This window comes from Nerophis ophidion, linkage group LG01 (assembly GCF_033978795.1).
Source record: "Nerophis ophidion isolate RoL-2023_Sa linkage group LG01, RoL_Noph_v1.0, whole genome shotgun sequence".
In the NCBI taxonomy this organism is placed as follows: domain Eukaryota; kingdom Metazoa; phylum Chordata; class Actinopteri; order Syngnathiformes; family Syngnathidae; genus Nerophis; species Nerophis ophidion.
In genome coordinates this window covers 67,377,988-67,404,498 of record NC_084611.1, presented here as the reverse complement: position 1 = coordinate 67,404,498, position 26,511 = coordinate 67,377,988, and the positions used below count along the sequence as shown (strand labels likewise).

Sequence of the window (26,511 nt, the reverse complement as noted above, 5' to 3'; positions counted from 1 at the left end):
TCAAACCATTTTTTTAGTTTATACATCTCCATGGTGACGGTCTTCAGGAGCTGCTGCAAGTCCACATCAGAACAGAGTACATTGGTGTCATCCGCAAATAACACATATTTAAGGTTTTCAGTTACTTTACAAATATAATTTATATACATGATGAACATCTTGGGCCCTAAAACTGACCCCTGTGGTACCCCACATTTAATGTTTAACCAACATGATTTTTTTTGTGATATCTGTACAAACTGCTTTCTATCAGATAAATAACTTTTTATCTATTCCAGAACAATACCCCTAAAACCATATTTTTCCATTTTTCTAATAAGAATACTATGGTCTACTGTATCAAAAGCCTTCTTAAGATCTAAGAATACTCCTATTGTATATTTATTTTTTATCAATACTATCAGTTATTTCCTCAATTAAATCTGTTAATGCTTGTGCTGTTGATCGATTATTCCTGAAACCATACTGCCTATCTGTTAATAATTCATTTTTTTCTACAAAGCCATCGAATCTATTTATAAATATTTTTTCTAATATTTTGGAGAACTGTGGTAGTATTGAGATTGGTCTGTAGTTTGTGAATAAGTGTCCGTCTCCCGCTTTGTGAATAGGAACAACTTTTGCAATTTTCATTCGTTGAGGAAATACTCCCATTTCAAATGAAAGGTTAAATAGATACGCTAATGGAGCACTAATTCCATCTATCACATACTTTAAAGTTTGCATGTCTATATCATCCACATCTTTGCTTGTTTTGTTCTTAAAACTTTTGACTATGTCCCTGATTTCTCTTTCTACTACTGGTTTTAAAAACATTGTTTTAGGGTTTGGGTTGATATAATCTGCTGCATCTATTTTTCTCCCTTCTACCTTTATCTCTTCTGCTAGTTTCGGTCCAATATTTATAAAATAATCATTAAATGTATTTACTATCACCTCCTTATCCTTAATCATGTTGTTATTTTCCATAAAGTATGGTGGGTATTGATTATCATAATTTTTATTTCTAATAATACCATTTAATATTTTCCATACACCTCTTATATTATTCTTGTTATATTCCAGTTTATTTATATAATAATCTTTTTTTACACATTCTGATTATATTGATTAGTTTATTTTTATATTTTTTATATTTATTTTCATTTACTAAAGTTCTATTTTTTATAAATTCCTTATATAAAATATTCTTTTTTTTACAGGCATTTTGGAGTCCTTTAGTCATCCACGGTTTAAACTCGCCGTACTTTGACTTCCTTTTATAATTTACTACTGGACAATTTCCATCATATAGTATTTTAAATGTGTTTAAGAATTCTTCATAAGCTGTATTAACTTCTTTTTTATCATAAATAGTATTCCAATTTTGCTTTTGTAGTTCATTCTTGAATTTGTTGAGCGATTTCTCTGTTATGATTCTTTTATAGACAGTTTCACATTCATTCTTGATTTTAATTTTACTGGCACAGTTGTAGACCACAAAGACTGGGAGATGATCACTTATATCATTTATCAAGATTCCACATATTAGGTTGTCATCCATTATATTGGTAAATATATTGTCAATTAGGGTGGCACTATGTGATGTGATTCTTGTTGGTTTATTTATCAAAGATATCAAACTCATACTGTGCATTGTGTCTATAAATTCAGCTGTTTCTCTATTGCTACTTATATATATATATAAAATACTATATATATATATATATATATATATATATATATATATATATATACATATATATATATATATATATATATATATTAGGGCTGGGCAACGATTAAAAATTTTAATCGAAGTTAATCGCACTTTTTCTCTGATTAATCGCGATTAACTGCATTGAATACGCAAAGCCCAATAATGAATTCAAAAGTAGTGTGTAGTGCACCTTTATTGGAATATTCTCCCACATGAACAAAAGCGCCAAAACATTTGTTGTGCAAACACAATTCAAATCAGTACTTGTTAAACAGTAGCAGTTAAATAGCATATTTTATGAAAATCAACTCAAAAAATGTAAATACAAACATTTAAGCTTATTTCCACTGCCAGGGTATTTAAGTTATCCTGTTTGTTATGGAAAATAAATATAATCTACATACAAATCTCTGAGCCACAATCATAACATCCGAACAGGCAATTTCTGAGGTAACAGCAGGAACATTTTTTTTATCAGGGATCTTATGTTTAAAAAACCTATATTATAGGTAGTGGGCTGTTTTAGGGCATTTTTGATTAAATTATCCGTAGTAGCAATATTAATAATGTTGTGTTTATTATGCGTAGTGCACTTAAAATAATTATGACCATATCTAGGAATTGATATGATGGGAATTTTCCGATTGTTTGCTTGGTGCTTTGATAAACTGAACGCATCATATACATGGTACTATATTGTGATGTTATGAGCCAGGGAAAAAAGAACTACCCTAACCAGCATGCAACAGGAGTGACGAGCGTGCGCGGTAGCCCGGTAAAGGTTGTGTCGCCATGACGGCATCTTGTATGTTGTGATATGCACGCTCTGAAAGCAAACGTTAAGAACTCAGCCAACATTCCTCGTCTGCATTATTCATAAATAGACAGACAACACATATACTCCGCTGCTTCACAGGCTGCTGGATGTAGCCGGCAAAGTATTCCCATGCTAGCTAGCCGGTCCAGCAAGCACGCGTCATTCAGTCCAAAACGGCCCGATCTATCCACATCCAGAATTGTCTGGCGGTCGTAAGTGATCCCGGAGTGACCACGCTGTAAGCCAGCCATGAAATTTGCAGAATTGTCCGGTATTTTTGCCAAATGTTCCATCTTTACCAAGAGCCCCTCCAAGCCGAAGCCCGTCCGGGCGCCGCGATCTCTATATAAAAAGGCGTTAACAAAATAAAAGCATGTAAACAACATACGCAAATACGCGATAAAATAATAAAATAATTGTCGGCGTTAATAGATTGATGAGTTAACTCGTAATTAACGCATTAATTTGCCCACCCCTAATATATATATATATATATATATATATATATATATATATATATATATAAAATACTTGACTTGGTGAATCTAGCTGTAAATATACTCCGCCCCTCTTAACCATAACCCCAACCACGCCCCGCCCCAAACAACTCTGAGTCTAAATCAGAGAAAGCACATGAAAGCAAATCATTAAAGAGTTTTAAGCTTTTATCAAAGGCAGCAATCATAAATAAATCTATCAGTACATACACAATGTTGACTACTATAGTTATATTTTAATAAAGACGGGAAAAAATACACATACTTGTAAACGGTGCGAGCAACAGCAACAAACATGGCTGTATACGGCGAAGTTTAATCATGAAATGCAACTTTACCTGAGCAAAAACTTTGTATGATTGCCCGGCAGAGTCTTGATACGAGTTTCATTGACCCAGCCACACACAAATAAGTTGTAGACCTCCATGGTTTTCCAAGTTTCCAGCTGTTTTGTCGTGTAGAATGATGTCTGGAGAACAATAGCTCGAAATGTCAGAGAACGCTACTGAAGTATAATCCTTGGGGGGAAAAGCACAGGGATCTATTCCATGGCAAAGTTAGACTTTTTGCTTGTGTCTCCTTTTGCAGGAATATTGTACTCAGATAGTTTGCTCGCTGCTTGTTGTACAACAACCGTCTTACCTTTGTTGACCACCACTGGTTTTCACTTCCAGGAAGAAGTCACATGATAGTCACAAGCAATAGCCTATTGTGGGATCTCAAAGACTTACTTAAAACATTAAAAAAATACTGCAGTAAAGGGCTTTTCTTGGTGTCTTGAAGCATTAGTCAGCTCTTTATTAAATAGCTTGCTGTTTAGAGTAGATGTGGGTGATACTGTGGATATTAGTATCGAATCTGTAAATCTAAGGCTGGTATCGCTGATACATATAGTTGTGACTTGAAATGTGATTATCTTTTAATATTTTTTAGGAATTTGCCTTTAGTTCGTGGATTATTATTATGTGTTTCGGAATACAATGGAATAAGCTTTTATTGTCATTGCATACTATGAACTTGAGTTTAGAACTTCCTTTTCCCTAGAGTTAGAATGTAGATCACTAATTGGATCACAACTCCCACAGCTGAAACAGTCCCCAGGTGAAGACAACCCCATCTTCCTCCCGACTGACTCCACCCATGACTGGCTGACGGCAAGGATATTTGTGAGAAGCGCTGACTTCACAGAGCATCAGCTCAACACACACTTGCTGCGCACGCACCTGCTGGCCGAGGTCTTTGCGGTGTCGTTGCTGCGCAACCTACCTATGGTGCATCCCCTCTACAAGGTAAGGAGCTTTGCCAGTGTGGGGTTTTGTCTTTGAGTACTTTTTCATCCTTCTTTCCTTCCATCTCTGCCCTTTAGCTCCTTATACCCCACACTCGCTACACCCTGCAGATCAACGAACTGGCTCGAGATAGGCTGATCGGCCCCACCGGAGTCTTTACCTTGGTATGAAAAAAAGTTAACTTTGACAATCATAAAGATCCTTTACGGTTTCCACTCACATATTGGACTCAGATTGCAGCTTCCGGCAGAGATACTTTAAGCAGGATCTTGGCGAGATCGCTGTCCGCCATCACCTACACTTCCCTTTGTATCCCAGATGACATCGCTGAGCGCGACATGCAGGACGTTCCTAACTACTACTACAGGGATGATGGGCTCAAGATCTGGAACATCATGTACAAGTACGACATTGCCGATTGTTTTATACATAATACTGTTTGGCAATCACTTAGTGTTTGTCAAAGTCCGCTCATTTCAAATATTTGTGGTCAAAGTCCAAAGGAAGCGTGTCCCACCTGCATTCCGTTTCAAGTGTGAAGCAGGTGGCAGTTTGAGACAAATTAAGACAAATAGGATAATTACTAGGGGTGTGGGAAAAAATCGATTCGAATATGAATCGAATTGTTTACGTTGTGCGATATCTGTGTTGGCCCTGCGATGAGGTGGCGACTTGTCCAGGGTGTACCCCGCCTTCCGCCCGATTGTAGCTGAGATAGGCGCCAGCGCCCCCCGCGACCCCAAAAGGGAATAAGCGGTAGAAAATGGATGGATGGATGGATGGATTTAAAATCGATTCTCATTTTTAAAAAATCGATTTTTTTATGTCTTTCTTTAATGAATCCAACAAACCACTACACAGAAATACCATAACAATGCAATCCAATTCCAAAACCAAACCTGACCCAGCAACACTCAGAACTGCAATAAACAGAGCAATTGAGAGGAGACACAAACACGACACAGAACAAACCAAAAGTAATGAAACAAAAATGAATATTATCAACAACAATCAATATTAATTATAATTTCAACATAGCAGTGATTAAAAATCCCTCATTGACATTATCATTAGACATTTATAAAAATAATAAAAAAAGAACAATAGTGTCACAGTGGCTTACACTTGCATCGCATCTCATAAGCTTGACAACACACTGTGTCCAATGTTTTCACAAAGGTAAAATAAGTCATATTTTTGGTTCGTTTAATAGTTAAAACAAATTGACATTATTGCAATCAGTTGATAAAACATTGTCCTTTACAATTACAAAAGCTTTTTTTTTTTTTTTTTAAATCTACTACTCTGCTAGCATGTCAGCAGACTGGGGTAGATCCTGCTGAAATCCTATGTATTGAATGAATACAGAATCGTTTTGAATCGTAAAAATATCGTTTTTGAATCGAGAATCGAATCGAATCCAAAAAATCAAAATATTATCGAATCGTGACCCCAAGAATCGAAATTTAATCGAATCGTGGGACACCCAAAGATTCACAGCCCTAATAATTACCTAAACAAATCCTGCTCAGTGGCCTTGTGGTTAGAGTGTCCGCCCTGAGATTGGTAGGTTGCGAGTTCAAACCTCGGCGAGTCATACCAAAGATTATAAAAATGGGACTCACTACCTCCCTACTTGGCACTCAGCATCAAGGGTTGGTATTGGGGGTTTAATCTCCAAGATGATTCCCGCTCACTGTTCCCCTCACATCCCAGGGGGTGGAAGAAGGGGATGGGTCCAATGCAGAGTAATTTCACCACATCTAGTGCGTGTGTAACTATCAGTGGTACTATAACTTTTTAATGAACTTATTTTATGTTGAAATACAATCAGTCTCCTGGGTTTTATTTACTGCGCCTTGTCCCAATTAATCTCCAGCAAGTTCAATTTATCGAAAAAGTTATGTAGTTAAATGTAACGGAGCAAATGCAGCGTGTCACTGCCCACCTCAGGCGAGAGCATTAGACAATGGCAGTAGGCCAGCGTAGCATGGACAATAATCTGGCACAGAGGTAGGCTGGAAGAACGACATTAGCAACAGCCTGCAGGTGTGTGAACCAGATGTCCAACCCAGAATGGAGGTACTGCAAAAGAAAGCAGACTGGCAGAGGCAACACAAAACTCCATGTTTGTGGAAAGTGCTGCCATAAGACTATTTTTGGCATGTGCTCACACTATTGGGGTTTGCTGATAATGTTGTGAAAAGACAGACACAATGCTTTTTTTGGATGATTGCTGACCACACAAACTGTACCTAATGTGAGTGTAACACAATAAGGGTATGTTTTAGTCATTGAATTGTTTTTTCATTAACAGGAATTTTAAAAAAAAAAGGTTGACTAAAATTGTTTATTTCCATTTTATTTTGAAAAACTAAAGAGTAACATTAAAATACAAAGCGTTCTTCTTTTCTGGTGTCAAATCGCAATAACTACATTTGGAAAAAGGTTTTTATTTATGAAAGCAACAAATACAATTATTTTGGTATTGTTTTTCATATTCCGACACCAGAAGCTGAAGGGTCCATGTACATTCCTCTCATTCTATTTCCAATTCTGAAAATCAAGAAACAAAAATTAGGGCCGTTTTTCGAGTTATGGCAGATTTTAAAACAAACAAAAAAAGGTGGATTTTCATTAAAATATAGCCATCCAATTTGATTTTGTGCTGTTTCCCTTTTATGGATTTTTATTTTTCCAGAAAAACACAAATATCTAATATATGTTCATCCAAAATGCAAAAATAGTGTGGTTATCTGTGTGATGACAAATTAAAGCAGTATTTTAGCTTTTTCTTCGGGTTTAGCATGTTTTTAGCATGTTCACCAGCAGTCCTATTGTCGTTTTAAAAAAGTGTCATTAAATAGTTGTCCAAGTTTTGTTTCAGAAATGAAAATAGAAAAAATGGCCCGAAGTGTGTTTTTTGATTTGCAATTTAGAATTTGAAATAGAATGAATGGAAGGTACAATGACCTAGATAAGTTGCTATTTAAAGACACTATCACGGACTGGTTTGATGGAAAAAAATAGTGTGATGGTGCATCCTGCGTTTTTACATAAAAACATATTTGATCCACAATAATTCAGAGTCTGTGTTAGTCTGTGCACCTTCCGATCATTAGATTTTCAAAATAAAACCAACAGTAAAAAACAACATAATAACAACTCGGTTTGTTTCCAGAACCAAAATGAAAAACAAGCAACAAATCGTTGGGTTTGCTGGTAAAAAAAACTAACGAAAAAATAAACATACCGGATCGATGTTTGGCGAGGTTAAAACAAAAACATCACATAACTTCAACTTGATATAGACTCCATTAGACTTCCTGTGTTCTTCTCAGTTTGTTTTCCTACAAGCCCAACTCTACAGATATTTACTTCCGGGTAAACTTGACAGGTCAATGAATTTTGAAAAATTTTGAAAATTCATTGACATAATTTAGCGTGTTTTTTGCCCCAAATTTTTTTTTTAATTTACACGCTAGTAGATAGCCAGGAGTGGGCTTGTAATTAAACAACGACTGAAGTAGGAGTGAAGGAGTCTAAACCAAGTTGAAGTTATGGGATGTCTTTGTTTTGTTATAAAACGCATTTCACTGTGTTTTTGTTATTTTCATGACTATTTACATTGTAGATTGTCACTGAAGGCATTAACACTATGACACCTGTGAAGTGAAAACCCTTTCAGGTGACTACCTCTTGAAGCTCATAGAGAGAATGCCAAAAGTGTGCAAAACAATAATCAGAGCAAAGGGTGGCTATTTTGAAGAAACTAGAATAAAAAACATGTTTTCAGTTATTTCACCTTTTTTTGTTAAGTACATAACTCCACGTGTGTTCATTCATAGTTTTGATGCCTTCAATGACAATCTACAATAAAGAGTAAATAGTCATGAACATAAAGAAAATGCATTGAATGAGAAGGTGTGTCCAAACTTTTGGCATGTACTGTATATATATATATATATATATATATATATATATATATATATATATATATATATATATATATATATATTTGTGTGTGTGTGTGTATGTATGTGTGGGAAAAATCACAAGACTACTTCATCTCTACAGAACTGTTTTATGAGGGGTTCCCTCAATCGTCAGGAGATTTTAATGGATTAAAATCTCCTGAGGATTGAGGGAACCCCTCATGAAACAGTTCTGTAGAGATGAAGTAGTCTTGTGATTTTTCCCACACATACTTTGTCCCACATGCCATTAGACTGTACAACTCCTCTCTGGGGCGGGGGACAGGGGGCACAAGGATGACAGGGGATGCAAATCAATAACAGTGCATTACGTTTTCATAACATGGTCACTACTGCCTACTTTGTCTTGTTATATTCTTATTTTACTGTTATATTTTTATTCCCATTGTTGTTTTTTATTTTTCATTCTTACTGTAATATTTCTCTATTTTGTTTCCATTTAAACCCCCATTATTTACTTTTTACTTTAATTTAAATTGATCTCAACTATGTACACTGCTGCTGGAATTTTAATTTTCCTGAAGGAATCAATAAAGTCCTATCCATCTATCTATCTATCTATCTATCTATCTATCTATCTATCTATCTATCTATATATCTATCTATCTATCTATCTATCTATCTATCTATCTATCTATCTATCTATCTATCTATCTATCTATCTATCTATCTATCTATCTATCTATCTACTTATTGCGCTCTACCATGGTATCGAGCACTATTCTCTGGATAATCCAATTAAGACATATATATATATATATATGTACACACATATATATCAAACCATCATAACGAGGGTCAACAATAATTTTTTATCTAAACAACACAATATTACAGCAAGCTTAAATGTCAACACTAAACACACAAGTCTCGTTGGTGCACTCCAAAAAAAAAAAAGGAAAATAATTTTACCTTGTGTTTGGGATTATTTGAGGCATTGTTTAACACTCTATGAGTTTCGGAATAATAAACAAGCAGTGGCTTCACGTAGTCACCGCTAGCATTAACACAAAGTAAGGCAATCATCCATTGGCTTGTGTCCAGGTAATGCCTTCTCCTTCACTGTAATGTCCGCTGTGGCATCTTTTTTCCGTCTCATCACAATTAAAGATTTGCTGGGGAATAAAGCCCCATTCGCTGATAAAGTTAAGGTGCCGCAAGCAGGATGCTAAAAGACTAGCTCAGTCGCTGTCTAGCAATCCAAAGCAATGCAGTGAGACTGAGAGTTTGAACACATTTAAAACGTTTCTGATCACGCAAAGTGATCTCTAAGACAGGCTGTCGCCGCTTTGGCCAGCGCAAGGTACGACAATTGTGGAAATAAAGGCGTCAGAAGTGCCACACCTCCTCGAAGCTTTGTGAAATGGTTGCGCCGGTGAGTACAGGAAGTGATGTAATCCTATTGGCGTCCCTTATAAGGTTTCCAGTGGCACACAAAATGAATGAATGAATGAATGAATGAATGAAGTGTTTGTATCCCAAGAATTTGTGCACACACAAAGCCATATTTGGCGCTATGTAAACATTTGTAAACTGAAAAGGACGAGGATAGAGTAGCTCACTTCACTTCACTACCTGCTGCCATTTAGTGGAGGATTATTTAACTGCAAATGGCACACATTACTACTATCGTCGAGTGTTCCAGAGCACTCTCAAGTTGAAAAAATAAAACTAAACTGCTATTATTAAAATAGAGTAGTATTGCAGTACAATGTATGTACAGTATATGCATACGATATAATAATAATGATAATGGATTAAATTTGTATAATGTTTTTAGACACTCAAAGAAATATACATTGAGAAACCATCAATTATTCACCCCACATATATTGGTGGGGGTTATATGAGTTTATTAATGATGTGGAGGTGGAGGTTTTAATGTAGTATGTGATTTTCTACAAGCCTTCTTTAAGTGCATTTTTCAAAAGTTCAAATGCCTGACATCTTGGCAATTGTACACAAAATCAAAAATTGGAAGAATGATCCGTTATGGGTTTTCTGATGAATACAAATATTGAAAAAAATTGCTGTCATTCGTTAGTTTAGTGTTGGTTTAATATTGAAAATGAACGACTGGTCTGGTCTTTACATTTGTTTTCCTGCAAGCCAGTCTGCCATCTTGTCTTTAAGTAGCAACTTCTGGTTCCAAAGTCAGAACATGAAAAACTTTTATTTTTGGTCCGTTTTTTTTTTGTTTTTCTGACAATTTTTTTTTAATTTTTTGTTATATAAAATCTAAAAATAACAAAACATTTTTTTTAGATCTGATTGTCCTCTGACAATGAACAAGAAGAGAACTTTGTTTCAAAATAACATTCCAATGAAATAATGTATTTTTTGCTTTTCTATTCCCATACATGTACAGAAAAGTCAATAACCAAAACAAGATGGCTGTGAATTGATCAGTTTTTCTTCACAGGTTTGTTCAAGGACTTTTAGAGTATTACTACAAAAGTGATGACGACGTCCTGAAAGATTCAGAACTGCAGACTTGGATCGGGGACATTTTTGAACACGGCTTTCTTTCCCAACCACAAACAGGTGATCCTTTGATGTATAGCTATGTTGTTTGAACAATAATTTTGAGCAATTTTGGGTGGATAGTAAATCTTTACTGCTTTACATGCAAACTGTAGACTGACTACTCTAAGGTATATCCAAGTTTGTGAGGATGATATACTGACACAAAAATACTCCGGGTGTACTCAATTTTCAGTCCCTACATGATGGCGCCTCGGGTGGCCGCCACAGTACTACGGTCTCTCGTAGTTGTTGCGTTTTTCATTTGTTACACTAAACAAAGAGAGCGAAGTCCACCAAGTCAAGTTCCTTGTGCGTTAAACATACTTCAACAATTCATACAAATTTAACTGATCCGCGCCTCACAACTTTGTCCAATCCCCTCAGTTTTCCCACAGAATTTGACCGATCATCGACCAGCAGAATCCAATGCAACGTCACTGTCAAACCAACCAAATGTCTCCCTGCGTTGTCCTGTGTGTTCACTTCATTGTTTACATAAATAGATATGGATAGATAGTACTTTATTGATTACTTCAGGAGAGTTCTTTCAGGAAAATTAAAATTCCAGGAGCAGTGTACAGAGTTGAGATCAATTTAAAAAAAGTAAAAAGTAAATAATGGGGGTTTAAATGGAAACAAAATAGAGAAATATTACAATAAGAATAAAAAATAAAAAGCAACAATGGAAATAAAAATACAACAGTATAATAAGAATATAACAAGAGAAAGTAGGCAGTAGTGACCATGTTATGAAAACGTATTGCACTGTTATTGTTTTGCATCCCCTGTCATCCTTGTACCCCCCACCGCCCGCTCCAGAGAGGAGTTGTACAATCTAATGGCGTGTGGGACAAAGGAGTTTTTGAGTCTATTAGTCCTGCACTTGGGATGAAGCAGTCTAGCACTGAACAGGCTCCTCTGGCTACTGATAACGCTATGCAGAGGGTGACTGGCATCATCCAGGATGCTCACTAGTTTATCAACAGTCCTCTTTTCTGCCACCATCACCAGTGAGTCCAGTTTCATTCCCATTGTAGAACCGGCCCACCTGATTAGTTTCTCAAGTCTGGAACTGTCCTTCTTAGATGTACTGGCCCCCCAGCACACTACCATGTAGAACAGAACACTGGCAACCACAGACTGGTAGTAAATCCACAGGAGTTTTCTACAAATGTTGAAGGAGTGCAGTCTCCTGAGGAAGTACAGCCTGCTCTGTCCTTTCTTGTACTGGTGGTCCGTGTTAACAGTCCAGTCCAGCTTATTGTCCACCCAAACCGCGAGGCACTTGAATGAGTCCACGGTCTGTACCTCAACTCCCTCGATCACAATAGGTTGTGACCGTGGACTCGACCTCCCAAAGTCAATGACCAGCTCCTTGGTCTTTGACGGATTGAGCCGCAAGAGGTTCGTGTGGCACCAGACAACAAAGTCCCTCACCAGGTTCCGAAACTCCTCCTCTCTGCCGTCCCTGATGGACCCGACGATGGCTCTGTCATCCGCGTACTTCTGGATGTGACATTGTGCATAAACTATTTTCAACTGTGAAAATGTTTATTCTTTTCTTATATGAACGTTATGACATATTTATATCAGCCTTTTCTTTGCAATATGTTTGCATTTTTGTATATGTTGGTCCCAGTTTTTTGTTTATTTTTGTTCTTTAATTACTTTTTTTCAGCAATTATTACAGTATAATTTAAGAATCAATTTTCTCTACTTTCTCTTTCTTCCTCAATTGTGTTGCAACAAACACCTACAAAAAAAAAAAAATAATTGTAATTTCCATTGCGATTTTTTTGAAGATCTTTCTGTAAATTCCGGCATCAAAAAAATTATTGTAAGTGTTCAAAATGTTTTAATTTAAAATGCAGATAAAACATCCATCCATCCATCCATTTCCTACCGCTTATTCCCCTTTGGGGTCACGGGGGGCGCTGGCGCCTATCTCAGCTACAATCGGGCAGAAGGCGGGGTACACCCTGGACAAGTCGCCACCTCATCGCAGGGCCAACACAGATAGACAGACAACATTCACACTCACATTCACACACTAGGGCCAATTTAGTGTTGCCAATCAACCTATCCCCAGGTGCATGTCTTTGGAAGTGGGAGGAAGCCGGAGTACCCGGAGGGAACCCACGCATTCACGGGGAGAACATGCAAACTCCACACAGAAAGATCCCGAGCCTGGATTTGAACCCAAGACTGCAGGACCTTCGTATCGTGAGGCAGACGCACTAACCCCTCTGCCACCGTGAAGCCCCCAGATGAAACATATTGTGTTAAATTTCTTGAAACCATGTGCTTTTTGAGGTTAGGTTAACAAATTCATAAAACCATAAATGGATTGATTACTCAGTGACCTAGTGGTTAGAGTGTCCGCCTTGAGATCAGGGGCGGCATAGCTTGGTTGGTAGAGCGGCCATGCCAGCAACTAGAGGGTTGCAGGTTCGATTCCCGCTTGCGCCATCCTACTCACTGCTGTTGTGTCCTTGGGCAAGACACTTTACCCGCCTGCTCCCAGTGCCACCCACACTGGTTTAAATGTAACTTAGATATTGGGTTTCACTATGTACAGCGCTTTGAGTCGCTAGAGAAAAGCGCTATATGAATATACTTCACTTCATCAGTAGGTCGTGAATTTAAACCCCGGCCGAGTCATACCAAAGACCATAAAAATGGGACCCATTACCTCCCTGTTTGGCAGTCAGCATTAAGGGTTGGAATTGGGGGTTAAATCACCAAAAATTATTCCCGGGCGCGGCACCGCCGCTGCCCACTGCTCCCCTCACCTCCCAGGGGATGATCAAGGGTGATGGGTCAAATGCAGAGAATAATTTCGCCACATCTATTTTGTGTGACAATCATTGGTACTTTAACTTTAATTAAAAAAGTTTTTTTTCAACTTTATTTTGGAAAAATGTTGCCGCAAAATTCGGCATTTTAATTTGCAAAAATCACAAAAAGAAGATTGTGAACTCTAGGGATGGACTATTATGAAATACTTCATGCGTACGTTTGAGCCACAAGCAAAAATGTCACCATTTTGTTTCTGTCCCTGGCAGGAATCCCTCAGAGTTTCACCACTGTGCCTGAGATGATCAAGTTCGTCACCATGGTGATGTTCACTTCTTCCTGCCAGCATGCGGCTGTAAACAGCGGGCAGGTGAGCCCTCATTGTGTTGTGTATGATACAATTAAACCGATAACTAAAAAAACACTTGTTGCAGTACGATTACGGCGGCTGGATGCCCAACAGCCCCTTGACTTTGCAGCGTCCTCCCCCGACGAAAAAGGGGACAACGACGGAGGCCACAATGTTGGCCACGTTACCTCCCATCAGTGTGACAGCTCAAGGCATGGCGACACTCTGGCTACTCAGCAGGCAGTCGTCAGACTTTGTAAGTAGACCAAATCATCTACACCAGGGGTCACCAACCTTTTTGAAACCAAGAGCTACTTTTTGGGTACTGATTAATGCGAAGGGCTACCAGTTTGATACACACTTAAATAAATTACCAGAAATAGCCAATTTGCTCAATTTACCTTTAAGAAATATATATATATATATATATATATATATATATATATATATATATATATATAAATGGGTATTTCTGTCTGTCATTCCGTCATACTTTTTTTTCCTATCATGGAAGGTTTTTTGTAGAGAATAAATGATGAAAAAAACACTTAATTGAACGGTTTAAAAGAGGAGAAAACACGAAAATAATTCAAATTAAATTTTGAAACATAGTTTATCTTCAATATCAACATTTTAAAATTCCAAATTCAGCCCCCCAAAAAAGAAGAGAAAAACTAGCTAAAAATTAAAAAAATTATTTATGGAACATCGTTAGTAATTTTGACTGATTAAGATTTTTTTTTTTAATTTTGATGACATGTTTTAAATAGGTTAAAATCCAATCTTCACTTTGTTATATATTGAGCAAATTGGCTGTTATATATATATAACAAATTGGACCAAGCTATATTTCTAACAAAGACAAATCATTATTTCTTCTAGATGTTCCAGAACAAAATTTTTAAAAGAAATTCAAAAGACTTTGAAATAAGATTTAAATTGGATACTACAGATGTTCTAGATTTGCCAGAATAATTTCTTTGAATTTTAATCATAATAAGTTTGAAGAAATATTTCACAAATATTCTTCGTTGAAAAAACAGAAGCTAAAATGAAGAATTAAATTAAAATGTATTTATTATTCTTTACAATAAAAAAAAAATACTTGAGCATTGATTTTAATTGTCAGGAAAGAAGAGGTAGGAATTTAAAAGGTAAAAAGGTATATGTGTTTAAAAATCCTAAAATCATTTTTAAGGTTGTATTTTTTCTCTAAAATTGTCTTTCTGAAAGTTCTAAGAAGAAAAGTAAAAAAAATAAATGATTTTATTTAAACAAGTGAAGACCAAGTCTTTAAAATATTTTCTTGGATTTTCAAATTCTATTTGAGTTTTGTCTCTCTTAGAATTAAAAATGTCAAGCAAAGCGAGACCAGCTTGCTTGTAAATAAATCCAAATAAAAAAATAGAGGCAGCTCACTGGTAAGTGCTGCTATTTGAGCTATTTTTAGAACAGGCCAGCGGGCTACTCATCTGGTCCTTACGGGCTACCTGGTGCCCGCGGGCACTGCGTTGGTGACCCCTGATCTACACAAATTACAAAGTGAGTGTGTGTGTGTGTGTGTGTGTGTGTGTGTGTGTGTGTGTATAACTCTGTAAAAAAAAACATACTTTTCGGGATTTTTTTTCACTTCTAAATGTGATAATGTGCATAGTTCCATCTCAGGCCACTTTACCTTATGTTTTCCAAGATTCCTAGGTGGTCATTTCAGTAACAGGACTGAAAGTAACAGGAATCAGTTTTTTGCATTACCAAATATAGGAATAACATGTTGACAGTCAGCAAATTGCAGTCATTCACTATTTTTTTTTCTAATTAAACACAAATATAAAATTGGTAACAGGACTGTGCCAATGTTTAACACCCGCCTTAGTCATGGTTGAAATACCATGGATTGTATACAGAAAAAAAAGTGAAATTACTTTTGGTCTGCAAAAAAATCTGAATGATGCAACTTCCCATGGAGTATGTGACTTGTGGAATATTCCGCATTTTTCAGAGGGTGTAACAGGACTGAGTGGAAACTCAGGGATACCAATCAATCCTTTTATTGTAATTGTCATTAAAACATCAGTTATATAGCTAGATGTAGTTGGAGCATAGTACAGCAGCATAGCAAAAGAGTTGCTGGTCACTTTGATTGAATAGTCTTCTGGTACATTCATGGGCAGTCCAATAAAAGTAGTTTTCCATAACATTATGGCGGGACAGGAGAAAGGTGGGAGGGGTGGAACAGTCAGATGTTAGAATGCAATGTCCAGGGCACGGTTACAGAGGTCGTGTTGCAAAAAAAATGGGAAGGCTGTAGCCCGAGGGTACAGACTGAAATACATTCTGGTGGTACAGCCGTAAATGGAGATGTAGCTTCTTCCAGAGGGTAGCAGGTGGAACAGGCCACGTGCAAGATGTTGTGTATTCGTCTTAGGTAGAGACATTAAATCGGAATACTTTTTTTTGACATGCGCAGCAACATACAGAAAATGGAAGTAGGAGAAGAAGCAGTGACTTCCGCTCTAAACAAACATGGCTCTGTGAATATATCTGCTAGTCCGACGCTGTCACGTTATTTATTTATCTGTTTTTCCTTCTGTTCGCTACTTTTGTTTTACCCCTCTTTTTGAAATGGAACTATGTTTTTGCCCTCCATGTTGTGATGTGTGCCAGTTGCCGCACGTCTTCATGGTACAACAGTCTGTGTACTTGCCTGAGTTAGTTAGCAGTTAGCACCTAGAGTAGCTGTAATGTTGTCAATAATAATGCAAAAAAGGGCCATCAGACTGATACATAACACAGGACCCCGAGAAAAACACTAATGGATTATTTATAAAAACATTTGATTTAAAACTACCAGATCTCATCCAACTCAAGACTGCCCAAATGATTTATAAAGCAAGTAAAGATTTACTTCCAACAGGGTTACAGAGAAGATTTTTACAAAGAGAAGGGAATTATAATTTAAGAGGAGAACTACTTTTTAAGATCCAATATTGTAGAACAACGCAGAAACGAATGAGTATAACAATAGCAGGGGTTAAAATATGGAACTGTTTAAAGGATGAAATAAAACACAGCACCAACATAAACCAGTTTAAAAAGCTTTTTAAATCATTTATCATTAGTAAATATAAGAAAGAAGAGCAAACATTGTTTTAGAAAGACAATAATATATAATATGTATATAAATACAATTTATGATTTCATAATTATACATATAGGTTATATTAAAATGTATATATTACCACTTTATATGGAATTTAAATGAATTGTGTATATATAATATATATATATATATGTGTGTGTATATATATATATATAAGTGTACAAATGTATATGTTTGATTTAAATGTTAAACTGTGTATATGAGACGTGTGCTACATATATGTTGCTTATATATTGTTTAAAAAAAAAAAAGTAATATAAGTGAAGCATGTTTTAGATTTTATATATTTTGAACCTTGTTCTTGTTGTGATGAGGTAGGTTTATATAAGCGTTGCTTCAACCTACACCCTTTCGGCTCAATCATTGCACAAATGAGTGTTTTTTTTGTTTTGTTTTTCTTTTCTTGTTGTTGTTCTTTGTTTTATGTGAAGATTGCCGAAATAAAATACATTGATTCAGAATATAACAGCTCGTTGAGACGACAACTGGATCAATTATTTTATCGTTACATCGACACATGGCACTCCAGACCATTCTTTTGTTTTTGTTAGTCTTGCTCTTAGAGCACCAAACTCAACAAAAGTGCTACTTCAGCACATGTTGAACGAGGAGAGACGGCAGCAAGACACTCGCTTCATTCCGAGACTATTTAACTTAGTCCCTCCTCCACCACCAACGTATAGCTTATGTCACATACATGCGCAGTAAGGATAATATTCACCCAAACTTTGCGCTCCAATCTGAATGACTATTGGAATAAACCACCCGTTTCGATCAGAATTAAAATTTAATCTGAACGTGTGTGATAGGGTCAGAAAATTCCAAATGACGTTTTTGCATTAAGCATTTTTATCACGGTTAGGCTTTTACTTTGATTAATTGTGTCCATGTGCACAGAGTTAGTGGTGTCATGGGCATATCTGACAGTGAGGTTTAATGTAGATGAGGTAAAAGAGGCTATACAATCATGTCTGAGGAGGGTGTAGAGCAGGGGTCACCAACCTTTTTGAAACCAAGAGCTACTTCTTGGGTACTGATTAATGCGAAGGGCTACCAGTTTGATACACACTTAGGTAAATTGCCAGAAATAGCCAATTTGCTCAATTTAAATATATATATATATATATATATATATATATATATATATATATATATATAAAAATGGGTATTTCTGTCTGTCATTCCATCGTACAATTTTTTTTTCCTTTTACGGAAGGTTTGTTTTGTAGAGGATAAATGATGAAAAAAACTCTTAATTAAACGGTTTAAAAGAGGAGAAAACAGGAGAAAAAAAGAAAATTACATTTTGAAACATAGTTTATCTTCAATTTTGACTCTTTAAAATTAAAAATTCAACCGAAAAAAAAAGAAGAGGAAACTAGCTAATTCGAATATTTTTGAAAAAATTTAAAAAATAATTCATGGAACATCATTAGTATTTTTTCTTGATTAAGATTAATTTTATAATTTTGATTACATGTTTTAAATAGGTTAAAATCCAATCTGCATTTTGTTAGAATATATAACAAATTGGACCAACCTATATTTCTAACAAAGACAAATCATGTTTTCTTCTAGATTTTCCAGAACAAAAATTTTAAAAGAAATTCTAAAGACTTTGAAATAAGATTTAAATTTGATTCTAAAGATTTTCTAGATTTGCCAGAATATTCTTTTTTTAAATTTTAATCATAATAAGTTTGAACAAATATTTTACAAATATTTTTCGTTGAAAAAACAGAAGCTAGAATGAAGAATTAAATTAAAATGTATTTATTATTCTTTACAATAAAAAAAAGTACTTGAAGATTGATTTAAATTGTCAGGAAAGAAGAGGAACGAATTTAAAAGGTGAAAAAGGAATGTTTTTAAAAATCCTAAAATCATTTTTAATGTTGTATTTTTTCTCTAAAATTGTCTTTTTGAAAGTTATAAAAAGAAAAGTAAAAAAATAAATGAATTTATTTAAACAAGTGAAGACCAAGTCTTTCAAATATTTTGTTGGATTTTCAAATTCTATTTGAGTTTTGTCTCTCTTAGAATTAAAAATGTGGAGCAAAGCGAGACCAGCTTGCTAGTAAATGAATAAAATTAGAAAAATAGAGGCAGCTCACTGGTAAGTGGTGCTATTTGAGCTATTTATCTGCTGCTATATCATAAGTATTTGCACTACTGATGAAACACTCATTGCTTACAGCCATATCCTATTTAAAAATAACAGGAACTATATATTTTTGTCACTTTAGTAGGTAGACATATTTATGTTGCACTTTACTGTTTGTGTCTTCGTTTTGTCCATGCAAGAGAGAGTGCGAAACAACATTTCGATTCCTTTGTATGTCTTTACATGTAAAGAAATTGACAAATAAGGCTGACTTGACTTGACTTGAGTATTTTTAGAACAGGCCAGCGGGCGACTCATCTGGTCCTTACGGGCTATCTGGTGCCTGCGGGCACCGCGTTGGTGACCCCTGGTGTAGAGTATTGGACTTAGTAGAAAGCCCTGTGAGGCCCCGATGTTGATAGGGTGTCGGAGAATTCTACTTTCCTGTTCCCTCGTACTGTGTGCGGTTAGTTAAAAAGTACAGAATCCATTCAGAGAGGGTATTGTTCACACTGTGATTGTGGAGCTTAGGTCTAGGTTTGTTTGGCTGTATTGTATTAAAAGCTGAAATAAAATCACAAAGAGCAACCTTGCAGAGGTATTATTCAACTCAAGATGTCCCAAGGGTCTGTGGAGTCTTATAGCAATGGTGTCTCCTGTCGATCGGTTGTCACGGGATGCAAACTGGTGTGGATCAGGTGATGGTCAAATTGCTTATTTATGTGTTTAACTACCCGCCTCACATGTACTTAGCTCGTAGCCGGGTCAGTGCTCCTGGTCTTCAGTCATTTAGACATGTACTATTGGCCTGTTTAGGGATGGGGACTAATGTGGCTGTTTTAAATCAGGCAAGTAGGCAGTGTCCTGTTGTAAATGCTAGGAGTGTAAAAAAAAAAGTTGATTTTCAAATTAATTGCGATTTTTACCGATAACGATTCTTAATCAATTAAAGAAAAATAAATAAAAGGACGATTTAAAAAAAATATATATACACTAAATAGGCCCTAGTGTGTGAGTATGAATGTTGTCTGTCTATCTGTGTTGGCCCTGCGATGAGATGGCGACTTGTCCAGGGTGTACCCCGCCTTCCGCCCGATTGTAGCTGAGATAGGCGCCAGCGCCCCCCGCGACCCCAAAAGGGAATAAGCGGTAGAAAATGGATGGATGGATGGATGGATTTAAAAAAAATATATATACACTAAATAGGCCCTAGTGTGTGAGTATGAATGTTGTCTGTCTATCTGTGTTGGCCCTGCGATGAGATGGCGACTTGTCCAGGGTGTACCCCGCCTTCCGCCCGATTGTAGCTGAGATAGGCGCCAGCGCCCCCCGCGACCCCAAAAGGGAATAAGCGGTAGAAAATGGATGGATATATATATTCCTGTCCAGCCACTCAGGCAAATATTGTTGATGTAGATGATCATATCTGCTGTACACAGAGCCGGCCCAAGGCATAAGTGAACTAAGCACTTGCTTAGGGCCCCGCGGCCACCAGGGCTCCCGTCCAAAGACAAAACCTAGTAACTCACTTCTAGCTGATTTTGAGAAAACAAAGTTAAACCAATCTATCTTGATGCTGTCTTCCAAAGATCTACAAAGTCATCAAAAGTATAGATGTTTTCTTGAGCTTTCATTTTCTTGCCGATTGAGCCATGCATTGAATCTGCTCTCATGAACGTGTGCCCTTTCTCCAGATATTTTATCACAATCTCGGGTGGGCCCCATTCTGCGTTTGCACATTGGGCAAGAGCCGTGTACACCGTCCAGTTTTTATTTTGACCTCCACAGTTATCTGCCCAAAAGAGTATGCAAGGGGAAGAATCAAGAACAATACATTTAATGAAGGTGCTTGCAACGTCCTGGGCCAATCTTCCAAATATCCCCTCGTGCCATAATATCACATAATCAGGTTGGAAGATAGCCCGTTTTGTACAATATTGAGGTGTTCAATGCCCAGTGCTGTGCAACTGTGTTTCTGTATGGTAATTCTCCAGCTGTGGTCATGTGGTGACATACATTTTGGTATTATGAGAGATATTTTTTAAAGTCAGACTAAGTAGGATACTACTAATGCACGGTCCGCCAATGCAAGGACCACCATCAGCACAAAATCAGTTGGAATTATCCCTGTTAGCATTCCATTCAGTTGTAAAAGTTGGCACAAAATGAGCATCTGTGGTCAGAATGTTACTAGCTCCTGTTATTTGTTGGTGGCTAAATTGGTCTTTTAGGAATGGTTGAAAGGACAGTTTTGTATGTGGGAGACAGGTGGTGTCACAGACCACCTCCTCTGTTCAGGGGTGTTTGTCAACTTTTACATAGATGGCTTCCCACACTCCTTTTTCGAACCATCCGTCCTCCCTGTCCAGAATCTGTACAGTTTTGTTCTTAAAGGAGTGCTGTTTCTTCCGGAAATTTTGGTAGACAGCTGAGTTTTGGCCTGAAGAGTTTGCTGTGCCGGCTTAGTGGTTGTTTTGTTTCCCCAATATATGAATCAGTGCATTCATCATTACACTGGTTAGCATATACCAGTATTTGTGGGTGTGGGGTGTCCGGTCTTTAGGATGCACCAGTCTCTGTCTCAGAGGGTTGCCTGGTTTAAACTTTACTGGGATGCTGTGTTGACTTGTTTATATACTGCATATATTTATTATTATTTGTGAAGATGATGCTGGGATAAGTTAGCATGGTTGAAATCCCCTGCGACAAGAACGCTGTTGGGGTGTGCGATCAGGCTATTGTCAATGCTGTCATGTATTTGTGCTAGCACTAGTTCCACATTGGCAACTAGAGAATTGCACAGATGTAAACAGTGGCATAACTCCCTAGGGAGATAGCACGGTCTGCATTTTATCAGCAAAATCAACTCCACGTCTGTGTTACAGTTTATCCACTCACAATGTGTATGCACCAGTTGTTGTGAGTTTAAACACACAATCCTCCGCTGGTCTTCTCACCAGAACCCGCAATGTTGTCAGCTCAGTGGGCAGTGAAGCCAGTGAGCTCAGTTGCCACATCTGGGATGGTGATTTTCAGCCAGGTCTCTGTAAAAATTTGAGCAACACAAGCTCATCGTAGCTGTAAAGTATGGCCAGTGCAACAAAAATATGCCAGAAAACACAAATTATTATCGACAAAGTGCAAATTATGCCGTCTGTGAGAGCTCCTGTCTGCTACAACCACGCATGTTGCCACTGACAGCCAACAAAAACTCACACTTGAGGTCCTTAAAACAAAAACTTATTAAAGTGTGAATATTTCCTTTTTTTAAGGTTAAAAGTATCTTTGGGATAAAAAATAGTTAAAATATGTACAAAAAACATTTCTGAAGGATTTAAACTAAGACTACCATAAGTTGAATTACCCTTAACACTAAAAACGAGTACTGGTTGCCCAGCCATGCTTCCTGAAAATAGTTTACCATGAAATATAGTCATTTGTATTCATTAAATAATAGGGATATAACAGCATCAAAATCTCACTGTACGATATTATCAGGATATTTACGCCACAGTACGTTATTATTGTGTTGTATGTAAAAAAAAAAGACCTAAAAATGCCATAGTGTGTAAAATGAAGTGGCAGGAATGTTAATAATAATAATGTAAATATCTTCACAAACTAATGTTTGACTTTGCTGACGTCAAATATATTTTCTGGGTGACGGTTTATGAGGCGGCGACTTGACCAGGGTGTACTGAATGCAGCTGGATAGGTTCCCCCCGTTACATCAAGAGAGACAAGCTGTGGTTAATAGATGGACAAGTTGAGGATTTATCAAGTAGATTTCCAGTTTACCTGTATTTCTGGCGGTGGACAATTTTTTGTTGTTTTTGATTTCCTTCTGTGTTGACCAGCTGACTGTGTCTGCTTGGAAACGCTCGAGACGAAAGTGGCTCGCTTTGCTTTGTAGAACACAGACTTTCTTACCTCCGCCAAAAAGCTTATGGTTTCGCCAGGTTTTGTTTGTTCGCAACATAACTCAAACAGTGGTGGATAGATTTTGATAATTTTTTTCAGGAAATGTCTAAAACAACAATTCCTCTCATCTATTACGAACACACTTCCAATTCCCGGTTTCGACGTTCCAAGCCCCCCACCTTGTTGGCCGCGCGCTGCGCAGGAGTTTCTGGGAGATGTACTTTATTTTCAGACCCGGCCAACTCTAAAGTGGCAGAAAGAAAACTACACACCAAGTTTTTGTTTGATACCGTCACTCCTCACGGCACCGTTGTGCAGACTTTAAAACCCCAATATATTGTAAAGTACTGTTACACGCTAATCAATTACACATTTAGATGAATGTGCAGGACATTTTGCTGGATTAAAACATTCATTTTACAAGTCACTTCATTGTGCATTTATACTTTTTATTTCCTGGGGATACTAATGACACAGATTTTGTGTAATGGCATTTATTCCTTTTGATTGTGTTAGTTTTATTTCCTGGGGATACTAATGACACAGATTTTGTGTAATGGCATTTATTCCTTTTGATTGTGTTAGTTTTCCAATCCGGGGCTTCACGGTGGTAAAGTGGTTAGTGCGTCTGCCTCACAATACGAATTTCCTGCAGTCCTGGGTTCAAATCCAGGCTCCGGATCTTTCTGTGTGGAGTTTGCATGTTCTCCCCGTGAATGCGTGGGTTCCCTCCGGGTACTCCGGCTTCCTCCCACTTCCAAAAACATGCACCTGGGGATAGGTTGATTGGCAACACTAAATTGGCCCTAGTGTTTGAATGTGAGTGTGAATGTTGTCTGTCTATCTGTGTTGGCCCTGCGATGAGGTGGCGACTTGTCCAGGGTGTACCCCGCCTTCTGCCCGATTGTAGCTGAGATAGGCGCCAGCGACCCCAAAGGGAATAAGCGGTAGAAAATGGATGGATGGATGGAAGTTTTCCAATCCTTGCATCATGTTCTAAGTAAAGGTCTATATGTGCCATGTGAGTGACTGGCGTCCGGTCTCGGGTGTCACCTAAATTCGGTGACTTTCCAAATTCTCTTGCTGGCTTTTTTTGTAAACAACTATTCACGACAAACCTGGCGACTTTTTCCGGTGTTACTGGAGAACTTGTCATGCGTTGCGGAGACTCTGAAGGGTAAAGCACACTTCAGGTACTCTCCTCAGCGAGGAATGTCCCTGTCCTGAGCCCCTAACCCGTTCCAAAGCAGTCACGGGCGGTCAGTCTAATTGCAACGAATGCTGCTGCTTTTGTGTAACGCTAAAATCATCCCAATCCCATTGTTCATGTTAATGAGCCAGTCAATAGATGAGAATAATGTCACAACCGTCTAGTCTTTTAAATACATTTGATTCTCTAATACTGTAATTGGGTTAAATCAACACAATAAAGTTTAACTAAGCAGAACAAAGACAAATGACCAAAGTAAATACTGACAGTGTCACGGTGAGGCATCCATTACCTGCATTGTTAACCATACTGTTCATATCAGTTTTTCACAATTTAGAGCGCACAGAAAAGGGAAAGAGTTGATGCCCAAAATTTCATTTAAAAAAAAATGCAATTTTCCTCGAAGGTGTTACAGGCAAAGATTTTAGAAATATGAAAATATTTACTTGTTTCAGACCCCTCACATATATTAACAAATATGTTGCAAACAGAACCAATGTTTTACTCGCGGTAAGGCATACTGGTCAGCATTTGCATATACAAATAAAGCAAATGTGCTGAAAGTAGGGAAAATAGGGCAAACGCCGGACTATTACAGTTAATTGAATAAAGCCGTTAATTGGAGAATTTGTGATAACTATTCTTTAGGTTGCACTGGGACACTACCCAGAGGACCACTTCACTGAGGAAACCCCCCGCCAGCTGCAAAGGGAGTTTAAAGCAGAGCTGGAGGTGCTGACTACAGTCATCAGGAAGAGGAATGCAGATCTGGAAATCCCTTACACTTACCTGGATCCAAACAGCGTGGAGAACAGTGTGGCCATCTAAAACTAATCTACCAACGTGTGTCGTATATGTTACGTGTTATATATACAAGCAAGTCATCTATTTATGCTTTGATCTTATGTTATGCATTAATATTTGCCTTTTTGCAATGATGAAAACAGGTACTTAATCAGAACCTCTAAATAAGCACAATCAGATAAAAGTGAATGTATAAGTACTCACCTTTTGAAGGCACAGCAAGGTGTTTGCAGAACTGTACCTACACCTAGTGGGCTGTCATAGGTATTGCTTGATTCAACTAAATAAAGTGTCATTTTTTTTTTTTGCATCTGTTTGGAAAAGTTACTTTGTGTATGCATATTGCACCGAGAAGCCACATGCTTTCTTATGGCCATGTCCTCTTCTGTGGTTATCGTCACCTTTTTTCCTTCTCCATCATTAATCTGCCCTTAATCCAGCAATTTAACATTTCTTTAGAGTACATTACAAACAACATAGTTTTTAAAGTGTGTTAGCTTTAAATAGTGGATGCTTTTAAACTCCCGAGTTTTGGTTTTAAACCTGAGGGGTATAAATTCTAAAGCAGGGGTGGTCAAAGTGTGGCCCGGGGTTCATTTGCAGCCCTCTGCATATTGTCCAAATAAAATCAAACAAAAAAGCAACAGTAGAAAAAAGATGTATTATAATGAGATAAACTTGAAGTGTTGATACTAATAACTAAATATATGATTTGTCACCTGTATTAACAAAGCTGACACAATGTTTGGACTCTTAAATGTATAAAATGTGCAGGTGGGCCTTCGGTGGGTGTTCAGGTTCTGGCCTGGCTGGTGGTCTAGTCTCTGGGTTGCCCTGTGGAGCTGCCTAGCATTGTATTGTACTGTATTGTTTTATTTGGTGTGTATGTGTATGCGTGCGTGGGGGTGTTGGGTTGTGGCGTGTGGCCCTGCCTCAGCGTGACGTTCCTGCGTTGCTGCTTACTGCGGAGGGTCTGTCCAGGTGCCGCTGGGCGTTGTTATACAGCCGCGTTCCAGGGACCCTACCTGTTCTCTTTTGATTTTCATTCATGCATTTTTTTATTTTTAGATTTAAAAAATATTATATATATATATATATATATATATATATATTATATATATATATGTATGTATATATTTATATATATATACACAGTGGGGCAAAAACGTATTTAGTCATCCACCGATTGTGCAAGTTCTCCCACTTCAAATGATGACAGAGGTCTGTAATTTTCATCATAGGTACACTTCAACTGTGAGAGACAGAATGTGAAAAATAAATCCAGAAATTCACATTGTAGGAATTTTAAATAATTATTTGTAAATGATGGTGGAAAATAAGTAT

At 37.2% G+C, this 26,511-nt stretch overlaps 1 protein-coding gene across 1 annotated transcript in view; it reads left to right on the top strand.

Annotated features, from left to right (window-relative positions):
- LOC133558123 (hydroperoxide isomerase ALOXE3-like) overlaps positions 1-25,477 on the top strand; it is a 49,522-nt gene extending 24,045 nt beyond the window's left edge. Inside the window, exons 8-14 of the mRNA XM_061909268.1 lie at positions 4,099-4,302; positions 4,380-4,466; positions 4,536-4,705; positions 10,720-10,841; positions 13,889-13,989; positions 14,054-14,224; positions 25,012-25,477. Of these exons, the coding sequence (XP_061765252.1) occupies positions 4,099-4,302; positions 4,380-4,466; positions 4,536-4,705; positions 10,720-10,841; positions 13,889-13,989; positions 14,054-14,224; positions 25,012-25,191 (1,035 nt within the window). The 3' untranslated portion in view covers positions 25,192-25,477. The remainder of the gene's footprint in view (positions 1-4,098; positions 4,303-4,379; positions 4,467-4,535; positions 4,706-10,719; positions 10,842-13,888; positions 13,990-14,053; positions 14,225-25,011) is intronic.
- Positions 25,478-26,511: the final 1,034 nt, after the last annotated feature.